Source organism: Symphalangus syndactylus, chromosome 2 (genome assembly GCF_028878055.3).
Source record: "Symphalangus syndactylus isolate Jambi chromosome 2, NHGRI_mSymSyn1-v2.1_pri, whole genome shotgun sequence".
NCBI lineage: Eukaryota > Metazoa > Chordata > Mammalia > Primates > Hylobatidae > Symphalangus > Symphalangus syndactylus.
The window spans coordinates 42,405,725-42,431,052 of record NC_072424.2 but is presented as its reverse complement, the minus strand read 5'-3'; the positions used below and the strand labels follow the sequence as shown (position 1 = coordinate 42,431,052).

Genomic DNA, 25,328 nt, shown 5'->3' with positions numbered 1-25,328 from the left:
AAAGAAATAAAAGTAGTAAGAACTCAAAGATTCAAATAAATGGTAAGATAGATGTCAGGGTTTCTTACCATTCAGTGGTGCACTAAAGCTTGGGAACCTTGAACCTCTGAAGATTGTATTTTGAATTTGTGGCAAGCTACTTCAAACCTCTATGTTAGACGTTTTGCACATGACATTAAAACTTGGTAATTTCAGAAGGAGAAACAATGAACACCTTAGGTCTTGCCAGCCTATAAGCTTTGACCACACCTGCTCTGCCCCCGCCATCCTGATTCCTTCCTAGGCCAGTAGAGGCCCCTCACTCGCTTTGCATTTGGATGGCAATTGCCTATGCTCTTGAAATAAATAACAAAGCATGCCTGGCAGGCTCCTGTACTGGGAGCCCTTTGAGAATGAGGACACCTAAGCAACAGGGGACATGCCTTGGACCCCGCTTCTCTCCTGGGTTTTGGAGGCTCTTGTAGCCATGAAGTCTGCACAGGGTTGTACTTACTTCCTACAGATGCTCAGAGCCCCTGAAGTCACTATCACTCCACAACCCGGACTCAGCAGGTCTGAGAGGCTGCAAGGAACGGAAGGACAGAAAAGACAAAAGCCTCAAAGGGAAGGCAGAAGAAAGCAATACAGCAGAAAAGGGGTGATGCCTCAGAAATAGCCTAGGGAAGCAAGATATGGGAGACAGGATGAAAAAACCTAATGGCATCATTAAAGCAGAGAGGTGAGTTGTAGTGCATGCTCAGAAAAGATCCACTGTCCATCATCAGAGAAAGGAGAGTGCTTTATGTAGATATACGCACATCACCTCAGGGAAGAGGGAGAATACTCACTACATTTTTAACCCTGGGTATCTTCAAGTATGGAATTAAATGGGTACAGGGCATGAACTTCTATATAATGTTTTAAGTGCTGATATTATAGATGGTTCTTCTATTTTTTTCTGGTAATTTCCAAACACAATTTTTTTTAACATGAGCAGTTTCTAAAAATATATATAAGATTTTTGAGTGATGATAAAGGAAGAAATTCTAAATTACTCAGGAGGCTGAGGCAGAAAGACAGCTTGAGCCCAGGAATTTGAGGCTGCAGTGAGCTATAATTATGCACCACTGTACTCCAGTCTGGACTACAAAGTGAGACCCTAACTCAAAAAAAAAAAAAAAAAAAGGAAGCAATTGAAGATGTACTAAGAAGACAGACATTTGAACTTTGAAAACATTATCTTGAAAACTTAGCCAAAGAACTTGTTCAAATAAACAGATTTTTAAAATTTTCATTACTTTAAGTAAGCTAATAGTTCTAAAACATGTGAATGGCCCTACATTAGTTTTCACATCTATGTAAGGTCCTAGCACTGTTTCCTGGCAAGTCATATCTGTCTGCCAACAGGCAGGTTTTTGCATGCATTCTGTAGCCTACTCTAAAGATACTGAGGTTCTCCACTAGTTTTGCTGTTCATTGCTCATTGCAAAAACTATTTTGTTTAGAAAAATGAGTTTTATGTTTACAATTGCCCCAGAAATAATGTAATAAATGTGTATATACAAATCCTTAATTAAAATAACTTTTAGAGGACGTGCTCATCCTTCAAAATAATAAGACTTTACCTTCACAAACACTTGAAGCATTCTGTTGAGAGGCAACTGGAGTCTACGTAAAAGAAAAAAAGGCAAGGATATTCAATATAGCAGAATGTGGAAATAAATGTCAGAGCAATGTTATTAAAATAAATATTTTGGGAGCACTCTTCTTTGATGCATTGCTATTCTTTCAATCACGACAACAATTACAAACCCACAGTCCCTAGCCCAACCTTTGCATTAAGCAACAAACAGCCGGAAGTGTCTTATGAAGGAGCAATGTCACTGTGATGCAGAAACCTCCCTGCCTTGTTAACAGGGTTGATGGAAATCATGACTCCCCAGCAGCTGCCACATAGTAGCCCATGTACAGCAGGCATCTGGCATCTGCTTTGGTCTCATGACCCCTCCTTCTGTGTGTTTGCTAAATGATTGTAAATGTCAGGCTTCACAGTAAGGACTAGGTCCAGGTGGGCTCCCTTACGTAGTGTTGTGGCCCAGGTTCACCGTGTTCTAGCCAGAATCTGAGTTTAGTGAGGCCTATGTGTACCTGATACGCAATGGTCTACCATTAGCTGTGGTGGGGAGTGGACACGGGGGCTTCCTGTGGGGAGGGCAGGGAACCTGGCTGCCCCTCTGATCTGCTGCACACACTCAGTGACGCTGCTGGGATCAAGTGAGGATGAGCTCCTTCTATGCTCCAGGGAGGAGCATCCTCCCTGGCTACCTGAGGATTTGAAGCTTCTCTTGGACTGCTTGGGCAACAACTTCAGTTGCTAAGATTGCTGTGTTCACCATAGCTGGAAGCATTTCAACTTTAAATAAATGGATAAGAATAAACACTGCAGGAAATATGAAGCACTTTTAAATGCAAAATTAACTTACTGTCTTCAGTGGTTTCGTTGGTTTTTTCCTGGGGAATAAAAAGAGATGAGCTTTGTTAAAACATAACGAAGACAAAATGGAGCTATTTACCAATTTTAGTCTCAAATTTAAGCTAGAATTATGAAAGTGATACGAGTGTGTAGAAGACTATCCTGGCAGGGTGGAGAGGGATGGAAGTGGGATTTAGTTATGATCCTCCTAGGCTCAGATGGAGTCTGTTGACAGATGGGGAAGGGGTCAACTGGGGATAAAGTAGGGCACCAGTTGCCAGGGAACCGGCAGAACTGGACTCTTGCACCAGTTGCACTAATTACTCCGCGGGTGACCTTGGGCCTCTTTGTCTTGGGTGTGAGGTTAGATTCCTCACCTGTCAATTGAGGACCAGAATCAGTATTTTCAGTGTTTCTGTGGAGTCCCCTCTTCCCCAGCAGCTCCCTGTGGGGGTTACTGTCCAGGACAGAGGGTAGAGGTAAGAGGGTGGTCCAGCAGGTGAGGTTGCAGCCGCACTTGCCCACTCCAGCTTCCTCCCTGTCTCTAGGGACTATTCTCCACTGGTCTTCTGTGCAGGCTTTCTTTCAGAGAGATCCGAGATCAAAACAAGTTTGAAAACCACTGATGTGTGGTCCTGAAGGTACTTGCCTGCACTAACATTCTAGTTTGCAAAGTGATTCAGGTGCTGGAGCTTCTGAAAGTCGGGGTGTCTTGTGGAACACTGTAAGTCCATGAACTCAAGATTCCAATAGAGACAGGAGTCTAATATTGGTAAGGTTGTATGATCCTTTTCTGTGTGTTAAATTTCTTAATTTAAAAACCCTCACCATGTCTCTCTCTCGCTTTGTTTTTGGCTGAGAGCTGGAGTGTGGGGAAAGAACACTAAGAATTCCTGAGCACCTGTAAGATGCCTGGCACTGGGTTAGGCTCCTCACATGTTATTTAAACCTTACAGTGACATTTTAAGGTGAGGAAACTGAGGCTCAGAGAGACGAAGTAATTTGCCCAAAGTGATACAGCTGAACTAAGACAGACGTGTGCGGAGTTTTGGTTAATAAACCTTCAACATGGAGGCTTTCTTTGGTTTACACAGAGGCAGAAATAAGATTAGAGCCAGGCAGGCCAGTTTAGACATATTTAAATTTGCTTTCCAAATAACCTGTTGAGCCAACATAATTTTATGGAGTGACGTTTGTAATATGAACACATTACAATCCTCACCTGACTGTTTACAAAGCCCTTCTAAATTCAATAAGAAAGAATGACTGTCACTTTCGAGAGGAACATCAGTCGTATGGCTTTGAGGGAGTGCCCTGGTATGACCAGCACATGGTATATATCCACTCACTTATTTACAGACCGTAAAACTGAGCAGTAGTAAGTAAAGACAAAACCTGCTAGAGGCTCTGAAAATGATTCAGGTGCTGGAGCTTCTGAAAGTCGGGGTGTCTTGTGCAACACTGTAAGTTAGTGAACTCAAGACTTCACTAAAACTTCACAGGAGGAAATACTCCTAGATTTATTTATTTATTTATTCATTTATTTATTTATTTGAGATGGAGTCTTGCTCTGTTGCCCAGGCTGGAGTGCAGTGCTGTGATCTCAGCTCACTGCAACCTGCAGAGGTTCAAGTGATCCTCCTGCCTCAGCCTCCCAAGTAGCTGGGATTACAGGTGTGTGCCACCATGCCTGGCTAATTTTTATATTTTTAGTAGAGATGGGATTTCACCATGTTGGCCAGGCTGGTCTTGAACTCCTGGCTTCAAGTGAGCTGCCCGCCTTGGCCTCCCAAAGTGCTGGGATGACAGGCCTGAGTCACCATGCCTGGCTCATCTGATGTTAGCCGGGCTCCTTACTCTTGGTCCAAGTTGCAGCCTGCCATGGGGAGAACTTCTATTGAAGTCAACAGGGCAGTGGGGTATCACCATCCTCACTCCCCAGATCTCAAAAGCTGCTTCCTGCAACAGGTACTTACCCGGCCCGTGGCAACGGGGATGGTGCAGCTGGTGAAGGTGACTTGGTTTCCCAGGCCCCACTGTTTCGACCTGCACAAACATATACACTACTCAGTCCACAAGTCCTGAACCAGGGGCTGATGGTCACAGTGAGGCTGGCCTTTCTGGCAGGCTCAGAAATATTTGCACGTATTGTATTGCTTTCAGTTAAGCACATATAGGTAGTTATACTGAAGCTATTAAGGAAAACCTGTGGGCAAAGGTGATGACACATTTTAAAAGTGTCAGTGTATAAGCTCAGAGCTGGGATGGGGGTTAGGGACTCCACCTTAACATTTCTAAAGGACCTTCTCCTTACCTGACCCCTGCCCCATGGGGCAAGTCCTGAGCCCACTGATTCTAAGGACTCGGTGAGGACCCCCACAGAGGTCCTTCAGGAAGTGAGCCAACAGCTCACACCTGCATCTGTGCACACTGCACAAATGTGCACGGCAGAGGTGCCCAGAGACAGAGGCTCCAACCCACCGCTCCTGACACAGACCTCAGACACTGCTCCTTTATAAGCACACTTAAATACAGTAAATGCCTCTAACTTCACATTCAGAGGATATTTACTCATTCATCTCTGAGTTCTCAAGGGCTTTCGCCAACAGGTTTTCCTTAATGGACAAATTGAGACAAGTGCAGGCTGCTGCCCAAATCTCATCTTCTCAAGTCATAGAAGGGACCCAAAGGGTCTTGTCCCCTGCACCCAACCTCCCTTCCTGTACCTGAAGATAGATGCCAGACAGTCGTTATGAGGGAGGAAGTGAGAGAGAAGCAGGATGGATCTTCACTGTGGGACAGAGGGCAGGCCAGGAGGGGAGAGGCCAGAGCTGAGCCAGCCCCCTCAGCATCCGCTGGCTGCCTCAGACATGATGCTCACCTGCTTGGACACCATTGCTCAGTGAGACCAAGAGGGCCCTTCATTAATTTAACTGAACTGAATAAATGTTTTGTTAAGAACTTACTACACATACAAGTCCACAATTCCCTTTTTTTTTTTTTTTTTTGAGACAGAGTCTTGTTCTGTCACCCAGGCTGGAGTGCAGTGGGGTGATCACAGCTTACTGGAGGCTTCAAACTCCTGGACTCAAGTGATCCTCCCCGCTAAGTAGCTCCTGAGTAGCTGGGACTACAGGCGTGCACCACCACACCTCGCTAATTTTTTGTCGAGATGAGATTTTGCCATGTTGCCCAGGCTGTTCTTGAATCTCTGGACTCAATCCATCCACCTGCCTTGGTCTCCCAAAGTGCTGGGATTACAGGCGTGAGCCACGGTGCCCGGCCTACAATTCCTAATGTATTTATAGGGCATACTCTGTAAGTACAGGCTGGACCTGCTGCCCTCAGTCTGTACTTTCTTAGTTTATGAGATCGAGCACAGATAAGCACACACTGGAGTAATAATCCATTACCAAGGATTATTGAGGACTTGGTACATGAAAAGCACATGAAGGCACCATGTTAGGGGCCGAGGAAGAGGTGAGGAAGCAGACATAGGCCTCTGCCCTCTCAGAATGTATAACAGGGAAGATACATGCACGCCCATATCATCTCATCCAAACACAAACAAGAAAAAGAAAAGGCCTCAAAAAATATTGAAATAGAGATCAGGAAGTTCCTTCCCCTGTATGTCACTGGAGAGAGGCCCCCAGGCTTCCACTCAGAGCCCACTGACTCTTTTCCTAAACCCTCAAGGGTGGGAGCAACAGCAAAGAGTGGGTGGTGTGGATTGTACCTGGCGGCCTTCCCCAGCACCCTGGGAAGCAATGCCCCCTCCATGACAGCTGTCTTCCATGCTACCTGAACTGGGTCTGATTTTTTGAAACATTTTGGAAAAGAGATTGCATTTGGAATGTTTACATTTCATGTGACAACATGAAAACAATAAACTGAAATGTCACCTGAATGTGTAGTAGGAGTCTCACTGTGTTTAAGTAGCTGGTGTATCAAATTGAATACTTAAGACTGACACTGTTAAAGTACCCTTGACTACTCATAGAATTTGATGGAAGATCTCGGGGAAGTGGAACAAAATCTTGTCTGAAAAATAAGGAAGTAGAAAGAAGGTCTAAGTCTGAATTTCATCCCAGGGGTTTTCCCTCTTCTGAAATGTTAAGGGCTCCTTTGGCCACTGTATTATCTTTGTCAGACCTTCCGCCTGGCTTTTCTACTATGCTTCCTTTTCTTGAATATCTCAAAACAGTCTGTCAAAACCTTCCTTTTCCTTTCCCTCCCTATAAATAACTTCTGGCAATCAGAGGACAGCATGAGCACTGGTGGAAAGCCTATGGTCTTGCCTCAGGAAGACAGAGTTCTAGGGAAGGATGGAGCATGACTCCTCTATTTCATGGGCCAGTAACCCATGAAACAATATTGTTCCCTGATAATATCTGCCAGAATGGTCATGGATCAAGGCAGGTTGAACAAGGGATTCTGAATAATAACAATAATAATAACAAAGCACTAGCATTTTATGAATGCAAGTTGTCTATATTGAGTCACTTAATTCTCATGATATCTACTCATGATACCCCTAGGCATAGGTGCCATTTTTTCAGAGGAAGAAACTAAGAAACAGAGATGACTTCACTGTTCACAGTCCAGCACCTAGCAAATGTCAGAGCCAGGACCTAAACCTCTGGCTTTGAAGTCAGCTAAATCCATTCTACTGGTTTCTCAAGCACAACAGGGAGGGCAGAGGCTGTCACTGCACCAGATTTACTGTCATCCTCGGCAGGCACCTTGCTGGCTATCAAAGGACCAAGAGCAATATTGACCAGAGGAAATTGATGTGGTGTGGTGCCTTGACAGAAACACCAACTAGGCACCTGATGGACACTTTTGTGATGCCCATTGGGGGACTATCTGAAGCCTTTAAAGGGGAATGGATGGTTATTCAAAGACACAGGCTAGTAGTCTGATCATTTCTTTTGTAAAAATAATCTCTGAAGGTTCCACTGTTTGCACACTTGGAAACTCACTGTTTAGGCTTGTCCCTTCAAAACTATTTCACTTCTTCCCCCCTCCTGTAGGTGCTCCCACCTGTATGTGACAATCACATAACCAGGACATTATTTTCTTGTTTAGATTTGCTTTCTTCATCTGATGTCTCTAGTATTAAAATACAGCTATACCAGGTTAATAGCAAACTTATGAGTAATAAATCCAGCTGGCTAATGCCCCCTTGGTGATTCTTTAAATATTTAATACAACCAGTGTTTGAGGATTCATTCGTCCTCTCAACCAACTGACCCCTCCACAGTCTCAGCACCTCCCCTGAGCCAGATCCTGGGGTAGGCCCTGGAGACAGCTGTGAGCAAAGAAAGAAATCTCAGGGCCTGTGCAGGGCACTAGAGGGATCTGTCCCAGCGTGGGGCCAGGTAAAGCCTCCTGAGCAATGATATTGAAGGCAAGGTCTTCAAGGAGCTTGCACTGTACTTAGGAAGCGATTAGACTGAGACACAAAGTAATTAGGGAATAAGTACGGGCTAAGTGTAAGGGGGAAGAGACTTCCTGCAAAGGAGAGCTCTCTGAGGGCTACAGAAACCAGATGAGGCTTCCTGGAGGTGGAGACCTCAAGCTGGGCCTTGAAGGATGAGTAGGATTAGGTGTCCTAAAAGTGAAAACACAAAGACCGAGAAGCAAGACCCGTGAAATACAGGCTGATTGGAGTCCTGGGTGTGTTTTAGGAGTAGGAGGTCCTTGCAAGGCAAGTAGAGCTTTGTAAGAGGCAAACACCAGATATTAGCAATCTATTTCTCTAAAGGAGGGTTGAGGTCTTCATTTATTTATTTGTTAAAGGTTTTCTATTCCAGTAACAACAGCCCTCATCCTGAGTTATCGGGAGTTAGGAGTCTCCATTTCGGCTGGGGCCTAAGCAACCTGGTCACAATGTTTTAGATTGGCATGTTGGCCTTTGTCTCTCCAGAGGGTAAGATGAGCTGGCTAAGATGGCTCTGAGCTCCACTCCCCACTTATAAAGCGCTTGTGGGTTCTGAGGAGAGAATAAATAAAACCAGAACTTGTGAAGAAAGTGAATAATTTCACAAGAAATGAGTCCAGAAAAGATTTTTAAAATTCTCGACTCTTCTTTCATTTTCTGTCAAGGAACCTGTGTCTGGAAGCAGAGCTCAGCCTCTCAATGACTTGTGTTCAGCTCTGTGAGAGAAGAGTGTGTGTGTATGAACGTGTGTGTGTGTGTGCGTGTGCGCGCACATATGTGTGCCTAGGGGAGAGGGCAAGGGGAGAGAGGGAGAGGAAATGCCCGTGAGAATGCTGGAGAGCAGGCTCCTACACCGCTCTGTGCTGTTAATGGGGGTCATGGGCACCCCTCAGTGTCTTGGGCTCAGCCTTGGGGGTTGCCAAAACCTACAGGAGCAACCAGGAACATTCATGGTTTGGGGGTAGGGGTGACATGGCAAAAACTAGCTTTGTGGTGAGATGAAACTGGTAACATCTGGAGGAGTTCAGCGGCTCAGTCCTTGTCACTGAGGAGAGAGCTGAGAGGCAGAGGTGTGGCTGGTGGACGAGAAGGTGCAAGGTGGCTGACTAAAGAAAGCCTGGACTAGGGTGGTCACAGCTAAAATGGAACAGCAAATTCAGGAGAAAAAAAAGCAGGATTTGGAGCATGTGGCCTGGAGGCTCTACGCATTGAGAAACAGGGGTGCCCGCATGGGAGGGAGGAGTGAGTTTAGAGTCCTGCGTGGGAGCATCAAGGTGTTCAGAAGGGAAGTCAGGTCGGGGTTGGATGCCAGGGAGTTACCAGTGTAGACTTGAGACATGAAGCCAGATTAATCGATGAATGCTACAGAAGTGAAAAATCTTTCTCTCTCCTCAGCACTCAGTGTGTACCAGGCACTCATTAAGAGTTTCGCATTCACATTTGCAGAATTCTCCTGTCACAGAGTAGGGGCTATGAGCACCATTTACGGACAAGAAAATCTGATGCTTGGAGAGGTGAAGTACAAGCCCAAGGTGGTATAGCTGGTAAGGGGGCACACTGGGGTTCCAACCGAGGTCTGTCTGGCTCAAAACCAAGCTTGTAACCATCATGATGTTCTGAAAGAACTGTGGGTTGAGGGCTGAGGGCTAAACTCTGGGACCCCCTCAGTCAAGGGAGGAGACACGGAGAAGCCAGCAAGGTGCCCAGGAAGGTAGGGTGAAAACCAGAACTTGTCTAGAGGATGCCAAAAGGCCTGGGGAAATGGCCGCTTCCATACGCGTGCCACCAGACAGTGCATGAGGATGAGGACTAGCTTTCTGTTCCCATTATTAAGACATTTGGAAATACAAGTGATTACTTCCTCATAGTTGATCTGAGTCGTTTTTCTTATTTGAAAGAGACATAAAACCAAACCAAATCACACATACACTTTACCTGAAGCTGTTCCTGGAGGAGAGGCAGGCGTTGACGAATTTGGCTTGGTGGATCTATTCACCATGGGAGCTTAAACACAGAAATGTGTGTGTATATATATATATTATTTTTTATGTATATGTATATATTTATATATGTATATATTTTATATATATATAAAACCATTACAGATACATGCCATTGAGGGAAATTCACACTCAGGAAAAAATGATGACCAGACCAGAGAATTTGCAAAGAATTGGAGACACACTTATTAGACACACAAACCAATAAAAGAAGTCTTCTCAGAAGAAATATCTTTAGAATGGAAATATCAATGACAGATTCATAATCTGATATATTATTATTTGATTATTTAATGATAGAGATCTTGTTAAAGTGAATAATGGCTTCAAATTTCATTTGCCAAATGGGAGGTCTAAGAGATAAAGGAGTTTTATTGTTTTTGTTTTTCATCAAGAGTGTATTGAATACTAGAGGGGCCCAATTAATAGCTCCACCTCCCCTACCAGATGCAATACACACCATTGCTCTGGGATTTCATGGGTTCTTTTCTTTTCTTTTTTGTTTTTTTTAAAGAGGGATTGGTAAGGAGGGAATGTGTATTTGTTGTTTTGTGGTAACAGGTGGCTTGGGAATTCAGGTGGGTCTTGAAGCTGTTGGTGATAGGTACGGAGTACGGGAGAGGGTTGCTACATGATGGCGGACTGAAACCTGAATATGGCTACCATGGAGTTGAGAGTAGTAGATGAGTAACGTTACCTGAAGAGGTATCACTTGTACTGGATCATATTCTCCATAGTGACTATATTCAGAGTAAACTTACCCTGTTTCCATGCCTAATCTTATGTAGCACTGGCTTTTTCAGGTAATTCATTCGTCATAGCATTTGTTGTTCTGTGAAGGGTTTACGGATGAAATGTTTCATAGGCCTAACATACTACTAAATTTAAAGAACCAGGACTCAGGGCATATTTCACTCTTTCATTTTTTCACTTCTCTGCAGAAACTGTTCTTTGTGCAATGTTTACAAGGCCAACATGGTGGCTTGCGACATTGTATTAGGTTTTATGAGAAATCCATTTGAAGCGAGGGCAGCTGAAGAGAACTACCCAGGTGCTTTCATAATGTGAGATGGGAAGATTAAATCATGGAAGAGGAAGGGGAAGGCAGGGAAGGGCTATGACACACAGAGATGGCTTGCCACTGATGCTGTCTGCCCAACCAGCCAAAGAGGCAAACACCATGGCCCAGAGGAGAAAGTCCTGGGCACTGTCATTTCTGAGCCTCTTAGTGCTTACTACCAAATACCCTTGTACATCCTGATCAACTGCTAAAAATTTTCAGGTGCTTAAGGCGACAAACTCTTACCTTTCTCAGGTGGAGGTGAACTGCTTTCTGTGGGATGAATATAGTTTTCATCATTATCTTCCACGGGGACCACATAATCAGCCTAACAGAAATGTAAAACTGAATGAGAAGAATGCTGTACATTCATAGTTGACTGTACGGGAGGGAGTGATTTTTTTAAAAAGCATTATTGAGATGCAATTCACATACCGTAAAATTCTACTATGTAAATTGTACAATTTGGTGACTTTTAGTGTATTCACAGACATATACAACCATCACCACAATCTAATTTTAGGACATTTTTATGACCCCAAAAAGAAACCTTGCACCCATTAGTCACTCCCCATCCACCGCTCCCTTGACCTAGTTGACCACAAATCTACTTTCTTTCTCTATAGATTTTGCCCATTCTGGACATTGAATATACACAGACTCACACAATCTGTAGTCTTTTGAGACTTCTTTCACTTAGTATAATGTTTTCAAGGTTTTTCTGTGGTATAGTATGTATCACAACTCCAGTCTTTTTAATGGCCAAATAATATTCTATTTTATGAGTATGCCACGTTTGTTTATCCATTCATCAGCTGATGGACATTTGAGTTTTTTTCCACTTTTTGGCTGTAATGAATAATGGTGTCATGACTATTCATGTACTAGTTTTTGTGTAGACATGCATTTCTCTTGGGAATATCCTAGAGGTGAAATTGTTGAGTCATATGGTAGCTCTAAGTTTAACAGTCGGAGAAACTGCCAAACTGTTTTCCAAAGAGGCTGCACCATTTTTCATTCGTGCCAGCAACGTATGAGGGCTCCAGTTTTTCCATATCCTCACCAACACTTGTTATCATCCTTTTTATTACAGCCATCCTTGTGTGTGCAAAATGATATCTCATTATAGTTTTGATTTGCATTTTCCTGAAGACTAACGATGTTGAGTATCTTTTTATATACTTGTTGTCAACTTTTGTATATTCTTTGGAGACATGTCTATTCAACTCTTCGCCCATTTTTAATTGGGTTGTTTATCTTTTTATTGAGTTATAAGAGTTATCTATATATTCTAGTTATAAGTTCTTCATCAGATATACAATTTGCAAAACTTTTCTTCCATTCTGTAGGTTGCTTTTTTACTCTCTTATTGGTATCATTGGCGGCACAAAATGTTTAAATTTTGAAGTCTGTTTTATTTATTCTTTTATTGCTTGTACTTTTGATGTCATATCTAAGAAACCATTGCCTAACCCAAAGCCATAAAGACTCATACCTGTGTTTTCCTCTAAGAGTTTTATAGTTTTAGCTCTTACAGTTAGGTCTATGCTACATTTTCAGTTAATTTTTGTGTATGGTGTGAGATTAGAAGTCCAATTTCATTTTTTACCTGTGGATACATCTAACACCATTTACCTAGCACCAATTTGTTTTAAAAAAATATTTCTCCATTGAATCATCTTAGCACTTTTGTCAATAATTAAATGATGATAAATGTAGGGAGGGAGAGATTTTATATTGACAAGACACAAATGAGGTAACCAGATCTCAAAACTGGTTTTTACCACCTTCCCTGGTGGGCAGCCAAGAAGGGTACTGGGAGAAACAAAAACAAAAATTCATTGCTAGGTGTTCTTCTAAGTACATTACATGTTTTTTTTTTTTTTTTTTTTTCTCATTTAATCCTTCTAACAACACAGTAAGAGAGATACCACCATCGGCTCCATTTCCAGATGAAGAAACTGAGGCACAGAAAAATTAAGTAGTTTGCTCAAGTTGTCAAGTTTAAAAGTGGTAGACCCAGAAGGGCACAGTGGCTCGTGCCTGTTATCCCAGAACGTTGGGAGGCTGAGGTAGGTGGATAGATAGAGTCCAGGAGTTCAAAACCAGCCTGGGCAACATGGTGAAACCCTGTCTCTACAAAAAATATAGAAAAAATTAGCCAAACATAGTGGTATGCACCTGTAGTCCCAGCTACTCCGGAGGCTGAGGTGGGAAGGTTGCTTGAGCCCAGGAAGCTGAGGCTGCAGTGAGTTGTGATCGCGCTTGGCAACAGAATGAGACCTTGTCTCCAAAAAAAAAAAAAAAAAAAAAAAAAGTGGTAGATCCAGGATTTGAACTCAAGCAGTTCAATAATTTAACAACCATACTTTTATCCACCACATTCTAGTACCTTCCATCCTCCCCCTCCTCTTTCTGTCTTATCTGCCCTCTCTTTATTTAATTGCTATTTCTTATCTCTTTCTTCACCTCTGAAGCTGGCCAAGAGGCACCAGAGAGTTCTACTCACACATCTCAATCTGCAGTTATATTTAGAGATGATCTGGCTGAGGGAGATGAGGCTTTGGAATCATGCAGACCTGGGAGGAAATCTGTGCTTGGGTCTTTTCTAGATGTATGACCTGTGGGGGAGTTAATTGCTGAATCATCAGAAGTTCTCCTGGATTCTGCCATTCAGAGGTGGGCACTTGCACCTCTGTGGCACAGGGAACCTGGTCCTCATCTCTGCTTCGTCTCTGGCCCCACAGTGTCAAACTGTGAACTCCTGAAGGACAGGGCCTTCTCCTTCTTTGTGTTTGTGTTTCCAGTGCCTGGCCAGTCAAATGCCTCACTGAATTGAATTGAAGTTGCCTAACCCAATAGCCAAGGCTGGGATGGGCTGACTTAGCAGCTTTGAATAATGGGATGTTGAGTGGCTGCGGTATCCCTGCAGGACCTTTTTGATTCTATGGGTTCACCTTTCTGGATTCATTATTAGCCAGAGTGACATGCTTTATAGGAACCCAACTTCTCTTCTAGGCGTTAGTTCCTATAAAAGGAGAGGCTGAGCCCCCAGGAGGCATGCCACCCTCTTAAACCCTGTAGTCAATAAAATCCTTAAATATCCTATATCTGAACACAGAATATTGGTATTGACACTCGGCAATGATGCCTGAATGGATATAGGGAAGTTGGAAGCTCCAGGCCCTAACCCAGTCCTACTTAACCACTTCAAAATTTATTCTTTCCTCTGTATTCTTAATTTTGTACTTGTTTTGTTCTGCAGTGCTTGATTACAGAAAATGTTTTTATCTGCACTGTTTAGAATCGAGCTGTTTAGAGTCATGATGATATAGGAGTTAAGAAAAAATTACTTAGGCAGATAGTGAGGGTAAGATGTCCTTGGTAAGGTTTTCCTTTTAATAAAAAGCAGCCCCAAAATCATTTTCTTTTCTAACAAAGAGCAGCTTATAAAATCAAGCTGCTGGTATAGACAAGCAAGCTGGAAGCTTGCATGGGTGAATGCTGGCAGTTGTGCCAATAGGAAAATGCTACCTGTGACTAGGCATGATCAAAATGGTGGCTGTCTTCCCCTATCTTTGCCAGCCACCTGTACAGTAAGGAGCAGACAAGATGGCACTGGCCAAGTAGAAAACCTATTAGTATAATAAGATTAGGGTGGGGCGACCAGCCTCTTCTGCACCATGTAAATGTCACTCCTGATCAAACCAATCTGTGGACCCTATGTAAATCAGATATCACCTCCTGAAGCCTGCCTATAAAATCTGCTATGGTCCACTGCAGGCCTGGTTTTCCCTTCAGATTCCACTGTCTTGCAAGAGAGGGAGAGATGCTCTCCTCTCTCCTTTCTTCTGTCTATTAAACTTTCTGCTCCTTAACCCACCCACAAGTGTCCATGTCATTAATCTTCTCAGTGTGAGACGACGAACCCCAGGTATTTACCCCAGACAACGATGCCACTTCAGTGATATTTCTGGAATGGAGACATTTGTATTCCCAAAGAAGAATGATAGGAAAAAAGACTTGATCCAATCTCAACAAATTCTGTTTGTAGTGTCTGCCCAACTCTCTTATCTTTATAGGGTTTTAGGAGAAGGAATATACAATGTATATTCCCAGCATTGCAATTCAATGCTTTAACGTTGTTATTGCTGAAATAAGTAAATGACCAAGAACCATCACATTTTATATCCTTTATTAGGACATAATGTGGTCTTATTGACCACTTTGACATTGCTGCAGTGTTTAATATCAACCCCCTTATTTCATGAACAAAACACAAAAACTTGACTTTAGTGAATCGGTGATTGGTCTTTTGAAGCCAGGTAGATTATTATACTACCATGACCTACAGGTGTTAGAAATCCTTCTTCAATTATTACAATGACATGATTCAAAATTAAAAATAGATTAAAAATCATCTTAGATCAACTCCAATGTTTAGATGTTTCAGTATTAATAAGACACTTGTCATAAGTGTTTACATGTTTGCCTCCCCCTAGGACTACAGATTTGAAAAACAGGAGTAGTGTGAATTTATCTTATTTTCACTTTCCTAGTGGCTCATACCCTATTACTTAGCAGGAGTCATTTCGATTAGCTATTAAATGCCCACATGAGCTGCATCCTTATTACCACTCATATGAGCATTTAAAAGCTTTCCATACATTATTTTATTGAATTCTTATAAAAATACCCTCTAAGTATATTCCCTCTGTGACCTTGGACAAGTTTTTTTAGCCCCTTTACACCTTTGTTTCCTCATCTGTAAAGTGGGGCTGATGATAGACTTCATAGGGTTAGTGTGAGGATTTAATGAGATAATGCATACAAAGTGCTCAGAACACCAGTGGATACACAGCATTCACCAAGTGTTAGCCTGTCTCATTATAGCACAGATGCTTCTTCCCCCTGAATGTCTTTGCCCCACCTCCAGCTCTCTGTTTAGCCTGTATCTCTATATTTTGCCTATAACCTGTAGAGCAGGGTTAAACACTTTTATTTATGCTTGTACTTGACTTCTTCTTTTCCCAACTAATGGTTCAGCCATGTCTTAATGTTGGCCTCTGTTTGTTTGTTTGTCTATTTGTTTTTACACCTCTTTCTTATATTGGCTATCTGCCCATTCCAGAATGCCCCCACCTTTATACTTCTCTTTTTCCCACTGGTGCAGACTTGCCTGAGCCACCTCCATAAGGCTGCTATTAGCAAACCTCTGCCCTGCCTCCCTAGGGTCCATTCTCAGTTATTTACAGAAATGAAGAGCCTTACATAACCCACAGTATTCATTCGCATTCTATATCTGAATTTGTGTCTTCATGTGGAATTGCCAAATGCTGAAATAATTTACAGTGAGACCCTAACAGCTGGTCTCCCCATCCTGTCCCCTCCCCTGCTCAGCTTCTCTTTGCCACCCTATTCCCACCCTTGAAAGGACAACATCACCTCTCAGATGGGTAGGTAATAGTAGGAAGGAGTGTGTGCAGGGTGAGGGTGTGTACATGCACTGTATATTGTGGGAGCTATGACAAATCAAAAAAGAGACCAGGATTCACAGCTGAGAGAGAGGGGGATGCCCTGGGGCCCAGTTGCTTTGAGGCCATGGCTGGCCTGGTGTTGCCAGATCTTCGGTTTTCAGAAGAAACTAGAAAATTGGATTTTGTCAAGACTCTAGAATATGGTAGAAAGGAATCTGACATATATTAAACCCCTCTGTGTGTGAGGCACTGTATTTAGTGCTGTACATGTGCTCTCTTATTAAATTCTCAAAATAACAGAGATGAAAAACAAACTCAAAGAAGTTGTCTAGCTTGCCCTAAATCACACACCTAGAAGTGCCAAAGCAGGAATTTGGGCCTAGATGCTGCGTCTATTTTGATTTAAAAGTCCATCTTTTCCATCTCCTGCTGGGCTGCAAATTTTATAAAGGCGGAATGAAGTTCATTTCACAACATGTGTGTAAGCCATAAGTTTTATCCTCTATAGGCAAGTTATTTCTTAGAGAAGCTGCAGGCTGGTCTCTGTCCTTATTTAAAATGCAAGGACCTCTGGGAGCCATAACACATTAGGCTTTATCGGTTACTACAACAGTTTGGATGAATTTACCTATTCATTTTCAAATAGGAGCTATTTCATAGGGAAAACGACACACCAGGGCTAGGTGCTGAGGGAGGGGAGATTGAGGAGGTAAACCCAGATTGGATGCTGGGCCATCTGAAAAGGTGGGTCTCTGGACACCTGGGGGGCAGGGCAGCTGTGGGGAGGGAGGAAGTGAGAAGCAAGAGCTGTCAAAGGGAAGTGAGGGATTAGCTCCTCCACAGGTTGTGGGGGGTACCGTACAGACTAGCCATCTCCATTGTACATCCTGGCCCATGTCCCCTCTGCATCTGAGAAGAGGAAAGTGGAGGAACAGAGAGAAAAGAAGGTAGAGGAAAGAAAGCAAGGTGGCGACAGTGTTACAGTGGGTATAACATCTAGTTAGGCATGAGCAGGGCAGGAGACGGCTCCCCTCCCCCAGGAATGTCAAGAGAGCATCAGGTGATTGTCAGGTGGTTGTTAATTGTCTCTCTAAAATAATAATTGGTTACAGCCAGCGCCAGGGAAAGGCAGTCTCCCAATAGATAGAAAAAACCTGAAACTGGTGATGAGCCATTTCCTGATAAGATCTCAGGAGTTGGGCAAGTGGGCTCAAGCATGCGCATTAAGAGGCAAAATGGCAGAGTTTAACCGGTATTTGACCTTCTAGAAACATTCAGCTGGTAAGGCAAGAATGCTTCAAGGGAGCGTGCATACAACTCCGGTAAGCACACTGCACATGCTCACCTCCCAAATGCTAGCAGGGCACTGCACAAGCGGACAGCCCACACAAAGGAAGAATCAGGGGAGAAGGGACACGAGACCCCAGCAGTGTGCCAGTGTATAAAACCCCAACTCAAAGGTCAAACAGCGCACTGGATCTCTCAAGTCGTCCACTTGGCCCTCTTCTAAGTGTACTTGACTTCTTTTCATTTCTGCTCTGAAACTTGCCTTGGTCTCTCTTTCTGCCTTATGCCCAGGTGGCAAGAACTGAGGTTGCTGCAGACCCGTATGGATTTGCTGTCAGTAACAACAGGACAGAGAAGCAAAGGAGAATAAAGAGAGAGGAAGAACATCTTAGGAAGGAAAGAAGAGATTCACAGGAAACCACAGGGAAGGAAGGGATAATATGAGGGGTACAGACTCAGTATTGATATTCTACCATACACCTCTAGTAAACTGACATATTTACAATAAGCCATTTTGGAGAAAACCAAGTCCCTTTGGTATAATAGTGGAGAGTTAGAGGGGGCAGTCAATAGCAGGTTGTAAAGAAGGAGGACAGCCAGCAGGCAGGCTGTCCTGGTCGCTTGCCCCACCCCCCTCTGTGTCCTGGGAAGACTTTGGCACAGATTTACTTTACCTCATCCTCAAGGAGGCCTTTGGGTTTGGGTGGGACTTGAGGTTTCTGCAGAGCAGTCAGGGCTGGCAGGGTGGAGGTGAGCCTTGCTTTCTCTGAAGGCCAGCTGGACTTACTGGGAAGTGTCTTGCTGAAGGGTGGGGAATGCCTCTGGCTTGATCGATTGTCTTGAAAGGAACAAACAAAAAACATAACATAAAAGAGGCTCTGGATCATTTCCTGGGTGGAAGCCATTGAGATCTAGAAAGTATAAAACCACGGGTGTCTATGTAGCCACAAATGATCCATGGGGCATTCCTTGAAAGAGTAAAGTGAAATGTTAGGCCAAAAATTTCAACTGCTCATTGACTTAAACGACAAAAACTGGAAGAATGTCCTCATTAAAAACATCCTTCTGGGGCAGTGATGGACACCCAGAGGTTCAGGAGAGCCAACAACCCAACACTTGGCCACACAGAGGGGATGGAAGCAGCACTGGAGGGCGCAGGGTGGGGGTGAGGTGCTCCTGGCTTTTAAAAATGCCAAGGCCTAGGCTCCACCCCAGCCTGGCAATGTTTGAACTCCTCGGGAGGAGCCTGGCATTACGGGTTGGAAAAGTTCTCCAGGTTATGCTAAAGTGTATCCAGGTGGTGATTACTCATGTGGATCAACTTCCATGCTCCTTCCCTCAGCAATTGCGCTCCATTCACAGGGAATCTCTGGGATCCCTTTGGTTCAGGACTGTCCTTCTCAGCAGGTATCAGAAAAGGAGTCAGGCTCTAAGGCCAGCTGGATCTGAGTTCTGTCCCTTGCTCTGCCACTCACTAGCTGTGCTCTTTGGGGCTGGTTATTCAACCTCTCTGGGACTAACATTCTTCATTGTTATTTTTAATTTTTTAGTTTTTTGAGACAAAGTCTTGCTGTGTTGCCCAGGCTGGAGTGCAGCGGCATGATCTCTGGTTACTGCAACCTCCGCCTCCCAGGTTCAAGTGATCCTCCTGCCTCAGCCTCCGAAGTAGCTGGGATTACAGGCACCCACCACCATGCCTGGCTAATTTTTGTATTTTTAGTAGAGATGGGGTTTTACCATGTTGGCCAGGCTGGTTTTGAACTCCTGACCTCAAGTGATTCACCCACCTCAGCCTCCTGAAGTGTTAGGATTACAGGCATGAGCCACCACGCCCGGCCAACATTCTTCATTTTTAAAATGAGGATCCTAATATCGATCTTAGAGATCTTGTGGGTATTAGGAAGATGGCAATGAAGGCAGTAGGTACGGTGTGTCTGCCTAATAAGTAGAACTTATATCACCTGTGCCATGTGAGCGAGGCCTTGGGCAGCCTCAAGTCTACCCAGCGATTCAGTGAGCTGAGCATAGATTCAGACTGATGTGTTTTAGGAAAATCTTAGCATAGGAATAACCTGGCGTGTTCTTCATACTGGGAGCAGCACAGGTGCTAGCACTGGCCCCTGGATTGCATCACTGGCTTCTTGCTGCTTCTTCCTGTTACAGCCCCACCTCACCTGGTGCAGCTGTCCTTGCTTGTTAGGCCCCTGCCTCTATGCTGCTGGTGCCTGCCACTGCCCTCAGCCCTCACTCCTTCTTGAAGGTATGTGGTTAACTTCACCTCCACCGCCTCCTCAGAAGCCTCTTTCTGGTGGTGTGGCTGTACTCAGGCATGAGGGCATCCTTCCTTCTGTGCCTATAACTCTTGTCAGTTTTATTTGCAGCTCCTGGAGTTTACTCAGATTTCTGAGTAAACAAATATTTAATGTAATATTTAAGCCCATCAGAAGTAGCAAAACACAGGAGACAGGCTTTGAAGAGTCTGATTTTTGTTTTGTTTTGTTTCGAGACAGAGTTTCACTCTTGTTGCCCAGGCTGGAGTGCAGTGGTGCAATCTTGGCTCACTGCAACCTCCGTCTCCCGGGTTCAAGCGATTCTACTGCCTCAGCCTCCCTAGTAGCTGGGATTACTGGCATGCACCACCATGCCTGGCTAATTTTTTTGTGTTTTTAGTAGAGATGGGGTTTTACCACGTTGGCCAGGCTGCTCTTGAACTCTTGACGTCAGGTGATCCATCCACTTTGGCCTCCCAAAGTGCTGGGATTACAGGTGTGAGCCACCGCACTCGGCCAAGAGTGTGTTCTTGAATGAGCCACTTAACCACCCTGAATTGCAGTAGCCCTTTCCTCCCCAGGGTTGTTGTGATGATTGAAAAAGGTCATTCACCAAGTATGGTGGGTAGTGCATAGAGCAGAGTTGTGATGATACCTGGCTTGTATCCCAGCTCCATCACTTAGAGAATCTTGGCCCAGTCAGTTCACTCTCTACTAAAAATACAAAAGTTAGCCGGGCATGGTGGTGGGTGCCTGTCGTCCCAGCTACTCGGGAGGCTGAGGCAGGAGGTTGAACCCAGGAGGCAGAGGTTGCAGTGAGGCGAGTTCATGCCCCTGCATTCCAGCCTGGGTGACAGAGTTAGACTCTGTCTCAAAAAAAAAAAAAAAAAAAAAAAGCATACTCGGCCAGACCCAAGCTGTGTCCATTTAACCCATGAGGCTGATTCCAGGCTTGGGGCTCCTGAGCACCTGTACCCCCTGGTAAAACCCCACAGACTGGACTAGGCATGGGAGGAAGGTAAGGCAGACACTGGGATCCTCGAAGGTCATTGTTCTGTACAGACTTAAGATAAATCCCAGAACCTTGAGCACACAAAGCCCTAAAAGTGGGACTAATCTCAGGGTTGCTTTCCCTTGGAGTGTTGGGTGGGGGCGCAACCATCAGGGTATGCTGGGTTTGTTTGTTTGTTTGTTTGTTTGTTTGTTTATGCCTGCTTTCAATGTTCCCAATCTAGGAAAGACGCCTCTTCCCCTGGAATGGGAAAGCCCTACAGCTTGGGATCCTTTACCTCGGAGCCCAGATCCCCTGCTTGGAGGTGGTGGGAGCTGGAGGCAGGCAGAGGCCCGCAGGCAGAGGCCCTCAGGCAGCAGCCAGGTTTGTCCCCACCCTGCAATCTTGGCCACCCCCACCTCCCCATGGGCCTGGAAGGCAGAGTGCCCGGGTCTGCGGGGGACCTCACCTATATACTCGCCCCTGGCGAAGGGCAGGGCTGGGTGAACCGGCCTGGTTTCCTGCTCTACTGGAGGCGGCTCATAGCTGTCATCAGCATTCTCCTCGGCGGGCATCACGTACATCTCTGAGTCCGAGTGCTCGTCTGGATTTTCATAGTCGCTGTCCTGCAAGTGCAGATGCAGACACTGTGCTCAGCGTCCCTGTCTGTGCTGCCTGGCCGTCAGGACCACTCCTGCCTTGGGAGACCAGAGCAGTGACAGGAGACAAGGCTTGGAGAGGTTGATTTCACAAGGCTAGGCAGCCGATAAGAGGCAAAGGTGGGGTTTGAAGCAGGCCTTTCTGCCTCCAAAGTTTATTGTCTCCACAACTGCGCTGTCCTGGGGGTACACAGGAACTACTTAACGCTAACGGGAGCTGACACTCTGTAGATCCACAAAGAGTAACAATAGGAGATAATAAAACATATTTTTAAAAGATAGAAAAAGGACCCAATAAAATAGAATAACCAATGGGTTTTATCTATTATGAATGCTGATCACTGAAGAGAAAGTAGGTTTAATACGAAGAGGGTGAGGAGACACACAGGGCCAGCTAGATAGCTTTCAGATGAGATTTTTTAAAAATTTCAAGCAGAGTTGGTAAGCTGCAGGGTCAAGGCTTCAAACGGACTCTTTGTTTTTGTTTTTTTTCTTTTTTTGAGATGGAGTCTCGCTCTGTTGCCCAGGCTGGAGTGCAGTGGCGCAATCTCAGCTCACTGCAGCCTCTGCCTCCTGGGTTCCAGTGATTCTCCTGCCCCAGTCTCCCAAGTAGCTGGGATTACAGGCATGCACCACCGTGCCTGGCTAATATTTTTTTTTTTGAAACCGAGTCTTGCTTTGTCACCTAGGCTAGAGTGCAGTGGCAGGATTTCAGCTCACTGCAACCTCTACTTCCTGGGTTCAAGTTATTCTCCTGTCTCAGTCTCTCGAGTAGCTGGGATTACAAATTGCACCACCACGCCCGGCTAATTTTTGTGCTTTTAGTAAAGATGGGGTTTCACCATGTTGGCCAGGCTGGTCTCAAACTCCTGACCTCAGGTGATCCGCCAACCTTGGCCTCCCAAAGCGCTGAGATTACAGGCATGAGCCACCGTGCCCGGCCTGTTTTTTTAAAATCCACATTTTATTTAAGTCCACACTGAAAATACATTGTCATGGTCTGAAGTCCAAATGGCTTAGAAGGATATAAAGTGCAGTCTCCTTCTCAGCCCCTCTGCTTCTCACCGCAGAGGCAAAAAGAGTTACTAGGCTTCTTGTACATGTTTTTCAGAGGTAGTTTATGTATATACCATTTGTACATACATTAATGTGGAGGGAATATTTGACTCAGGACATAAGAGGTCCTCTGGCCTCTGTGTCCACCGCCCCCACACTCTGCCTATCACATTGCATGATCTGTACATGACTTTCCACTTGCTCTTTGGCCTGTCGCCTTTCATGAGCAATTTTATATGGCAGGATTCTTTTTTTCCGGTTGGTCTTTTAAAAAAAAGAATTGTATGACGAGTTAATGGGTGCAGGAAATCAACATGGCACATGGATACATATGTAACAAACCTGCACATTGTGCACATGTACCCTAAAACCTAAAGTATAATAAATAAATGGAAAAAAAAAAAAGAGTTGTAGGGGTACATAGTAGGTAGATATATGTATGGGGTATATGAGATATTTTGAAACAGGCGTACAATGTGTAGTAATAACATCTGGGTAAATGGGGTATCCATCACTCAGGCATTCATCTTTTTTTGTGTTATAAACATTCCAATTATATTCTTTTAGTTATTTTTAAATGTACGATAAATTATTGTTGACTCTAGTTACCCTGTTGTCAAACACTAGGTCTTATTCATCCTAACTATATTTTTGCACCCATTAACTGTCCCCATTTCCCTCCCCCACCTGCTGCCCCCTCGACCACCCTTCCCAGCCTCTGGTAAACATCATTCTACTGCCTGTCTTTATGAGTTCAAGTGTTTTAATTTTTAGCTCCTACAAATGAATGAGAACATATAGCAGGATTTTTTTTTTAAATCAAGAAATCCTGGAGGCTTTATTAACAAGCCTGGATTTCATTCTGCATGCAGTGGGGATCCATCTACTGAAGTCAAAAGAGTTGTGAGTGAATGCTTATTCAGTCTTTAGTACAGCTGGTATCTTCATTTTGGTTGTTTGATTTTGGGGCAAGTCATTCCCTCCTCTCCAGGCTGATTTTATTTTGTGCTTTCTAAGTCCCCTTGTGTGCTCTTTTTCATCCAGCCAGCTTGCTCAGTTTTCTTCTCTTACCTGTGGATGTGGAACCAACCAATTTCTTTGCTTTACATGTGGCCCTGTGTGTGTGTGCAGCCAGCAGGGGGCGCAGCTGCAGTGCATCTCGGGGAGCTGCGGCTGCTGGGCCCCAGGAGGAGCTCCATGACCAAGAGATGGGCAGAAAAGTCACCACTTCCCCTCATTTTTCTTTTCTTTTTCTGCAGTTGAGGAAGGAGGAACTCCTGTCTTCTGAGACTCTGTATAAACTCCAGGTAGTGTGCACAGCCCAGAGCTGGGCACAGGACTGGAGGTCTGAGTCCTGGGTTCTCATTCCACTGAACTGGGTGATTTTCACTCTCTTGGCCTCAGTTTTCTTACCTGTGAAATGGGTAATTGGTTGTATAGAAGACTTCTTGGGCCCCTTCCAGATCTAAAACTCACAGGTTGGAGCAGGCTAACATTCTGGATGAATTTGATGTAAGTGAGGAATAATTATTGTGAAGAAAAGTTTTTAGGATGTCGGGCCTTGCAGATTTTAGAGCTACCTCAAAGAGGTAATTCTGATACAACATCCCCAGTGTCATCATGGCCAAGTCCCTCTCTCTGTGGCTCCGGAGCTCTGCTAATGTTCTCTTGATCACAGCAAGCACCTTGGTGGCAAAGAGCCTGGTCCTGAGATCTGAGGGCCTGAGTCTGAACTGTGGAACTGCAAGTGACTGAAACTTTCTATACCTTGGTCCTGGAGGCCCCGTGATGTGCCAGACACTTATTCTTTAGTTGTTGGTTTGTTTAGGGCTCCTGGGCAGGAGTCAGGCAGTGATGGGCACTGGGGAGTTTAGGGCAGAGGCATTTGCTAACTGATATGGAAACATTTAAACATTTTTACACCTGTTTTGGATGTGCTGGTGAGTACTCTGAACACCAGCACTGAAGGTGGGCATAAGAACACCTACCTCAAAGGTTTAAATGGGGTTATGTGTGGAAAGCTCTTAGCCAGGCACACACTGAGTGCCAATCAAGTCAGCTGGTATGCAGTATGCCTTGCCTGTAGTTGACCTTTCCGAGTCTTCCCTCTTGGGACATGCAGCTGACCACCAGCATGTAATTCAGAAATAAGACCATCAAAAGGCCTCCCATAGGACCCTGATGCCCTCCTGGTCCCAGGAGCAAATACTTACAAAGTCATCGGACCACTGCTCCTCTTCGTCAGCGGGGCTCTCTGCAACAGCAGGGGAGAAGCAGAAGGCACAAGTGTGAGCCTCAGTTGGCCAGCCCCAGCCCATCCACACACACTTTGCACTTGCCTTCCCTTCCCTTTGGGCTTTCTGGTGCCATATACTTGACCTTGGGTTGGTTACTATAATCATATGTTCACTTGCTTTTGACTTTTTAAAAAATATTAATTCTCAAAGCATAGAGAGAAGTCCCACTGGGCAGAGCAATGTGCGTCTGATCCATGTATGGGCTTTGTTAAGGGACATTTCTGGGTCCCCCAGTAGAGACCTACAATTCATACTATGTGGCTTCTAAGGACTTCAGAGGATGGTGTAGTAGGAACAGCACCGGACAGGGAATCAGACAGACCTAAGTTCTTACCC

At 44.5% G+C, this 25,328-nt stretch overlaps 1 protein-coding gene across 5 annotated transcripts in view; it reads right to left on the bottom strand.

Annotated features, from left to right (window-relative positions):
• The window catches only part of BLNK (B cell linker), an 80,189-nt gene that overhangs the window by 13,604 nt on the left and 41,257 nt on the right, over nucleotides 1-25,328 (bottom strand). For 3 of the 5 annotated variants that reach the window (XM_055254004.2, XM_055254016.2, XM_063629344.1), the window contains exons 4-11: nucleotides 24,909-24,949; nucleotides 21,450-21,606; nucleotides 18,394-18,557; nucleotides 11,202-11,283; nucleotides 9,831-9,899; nucleotides 4,429-4,498; nucleotides 2,463-2,490; nucleotides 1,605-1,647 (exon numbers count right to left, since the gene is read on the bottom strand). In XM_055254004.2, coding sequence (XP_055109979.1) covers nucleotides 1,605-1,647; nucleotides 2,463-2,490; nucleotides 4,429-4,498; nucleotides 9,831-9,899; nucleotides 11,202-11,283; nucleotides 18,394-18,557; nucleotides 21,450-21,606; nucleotides 24,909-24,949 — 654 coding nt within the window. The remainder of the gene's footprint in view (nucleotides 1-1,604; nucleotides 1,648-2,462; nucleotides 2,491-4,428; nucleotides 4,499-9,830; nucleotides 9,900-11,201; nucleotides 11,284-18,393; nucleotides 18,558-21,449; nucleotides 21,607-24,908; nucleotides 24,950-25,328) is intronic. The other 2 variants (XM_055254012.2, XM_055254023.2) reach the window with 1 other exon arrangement.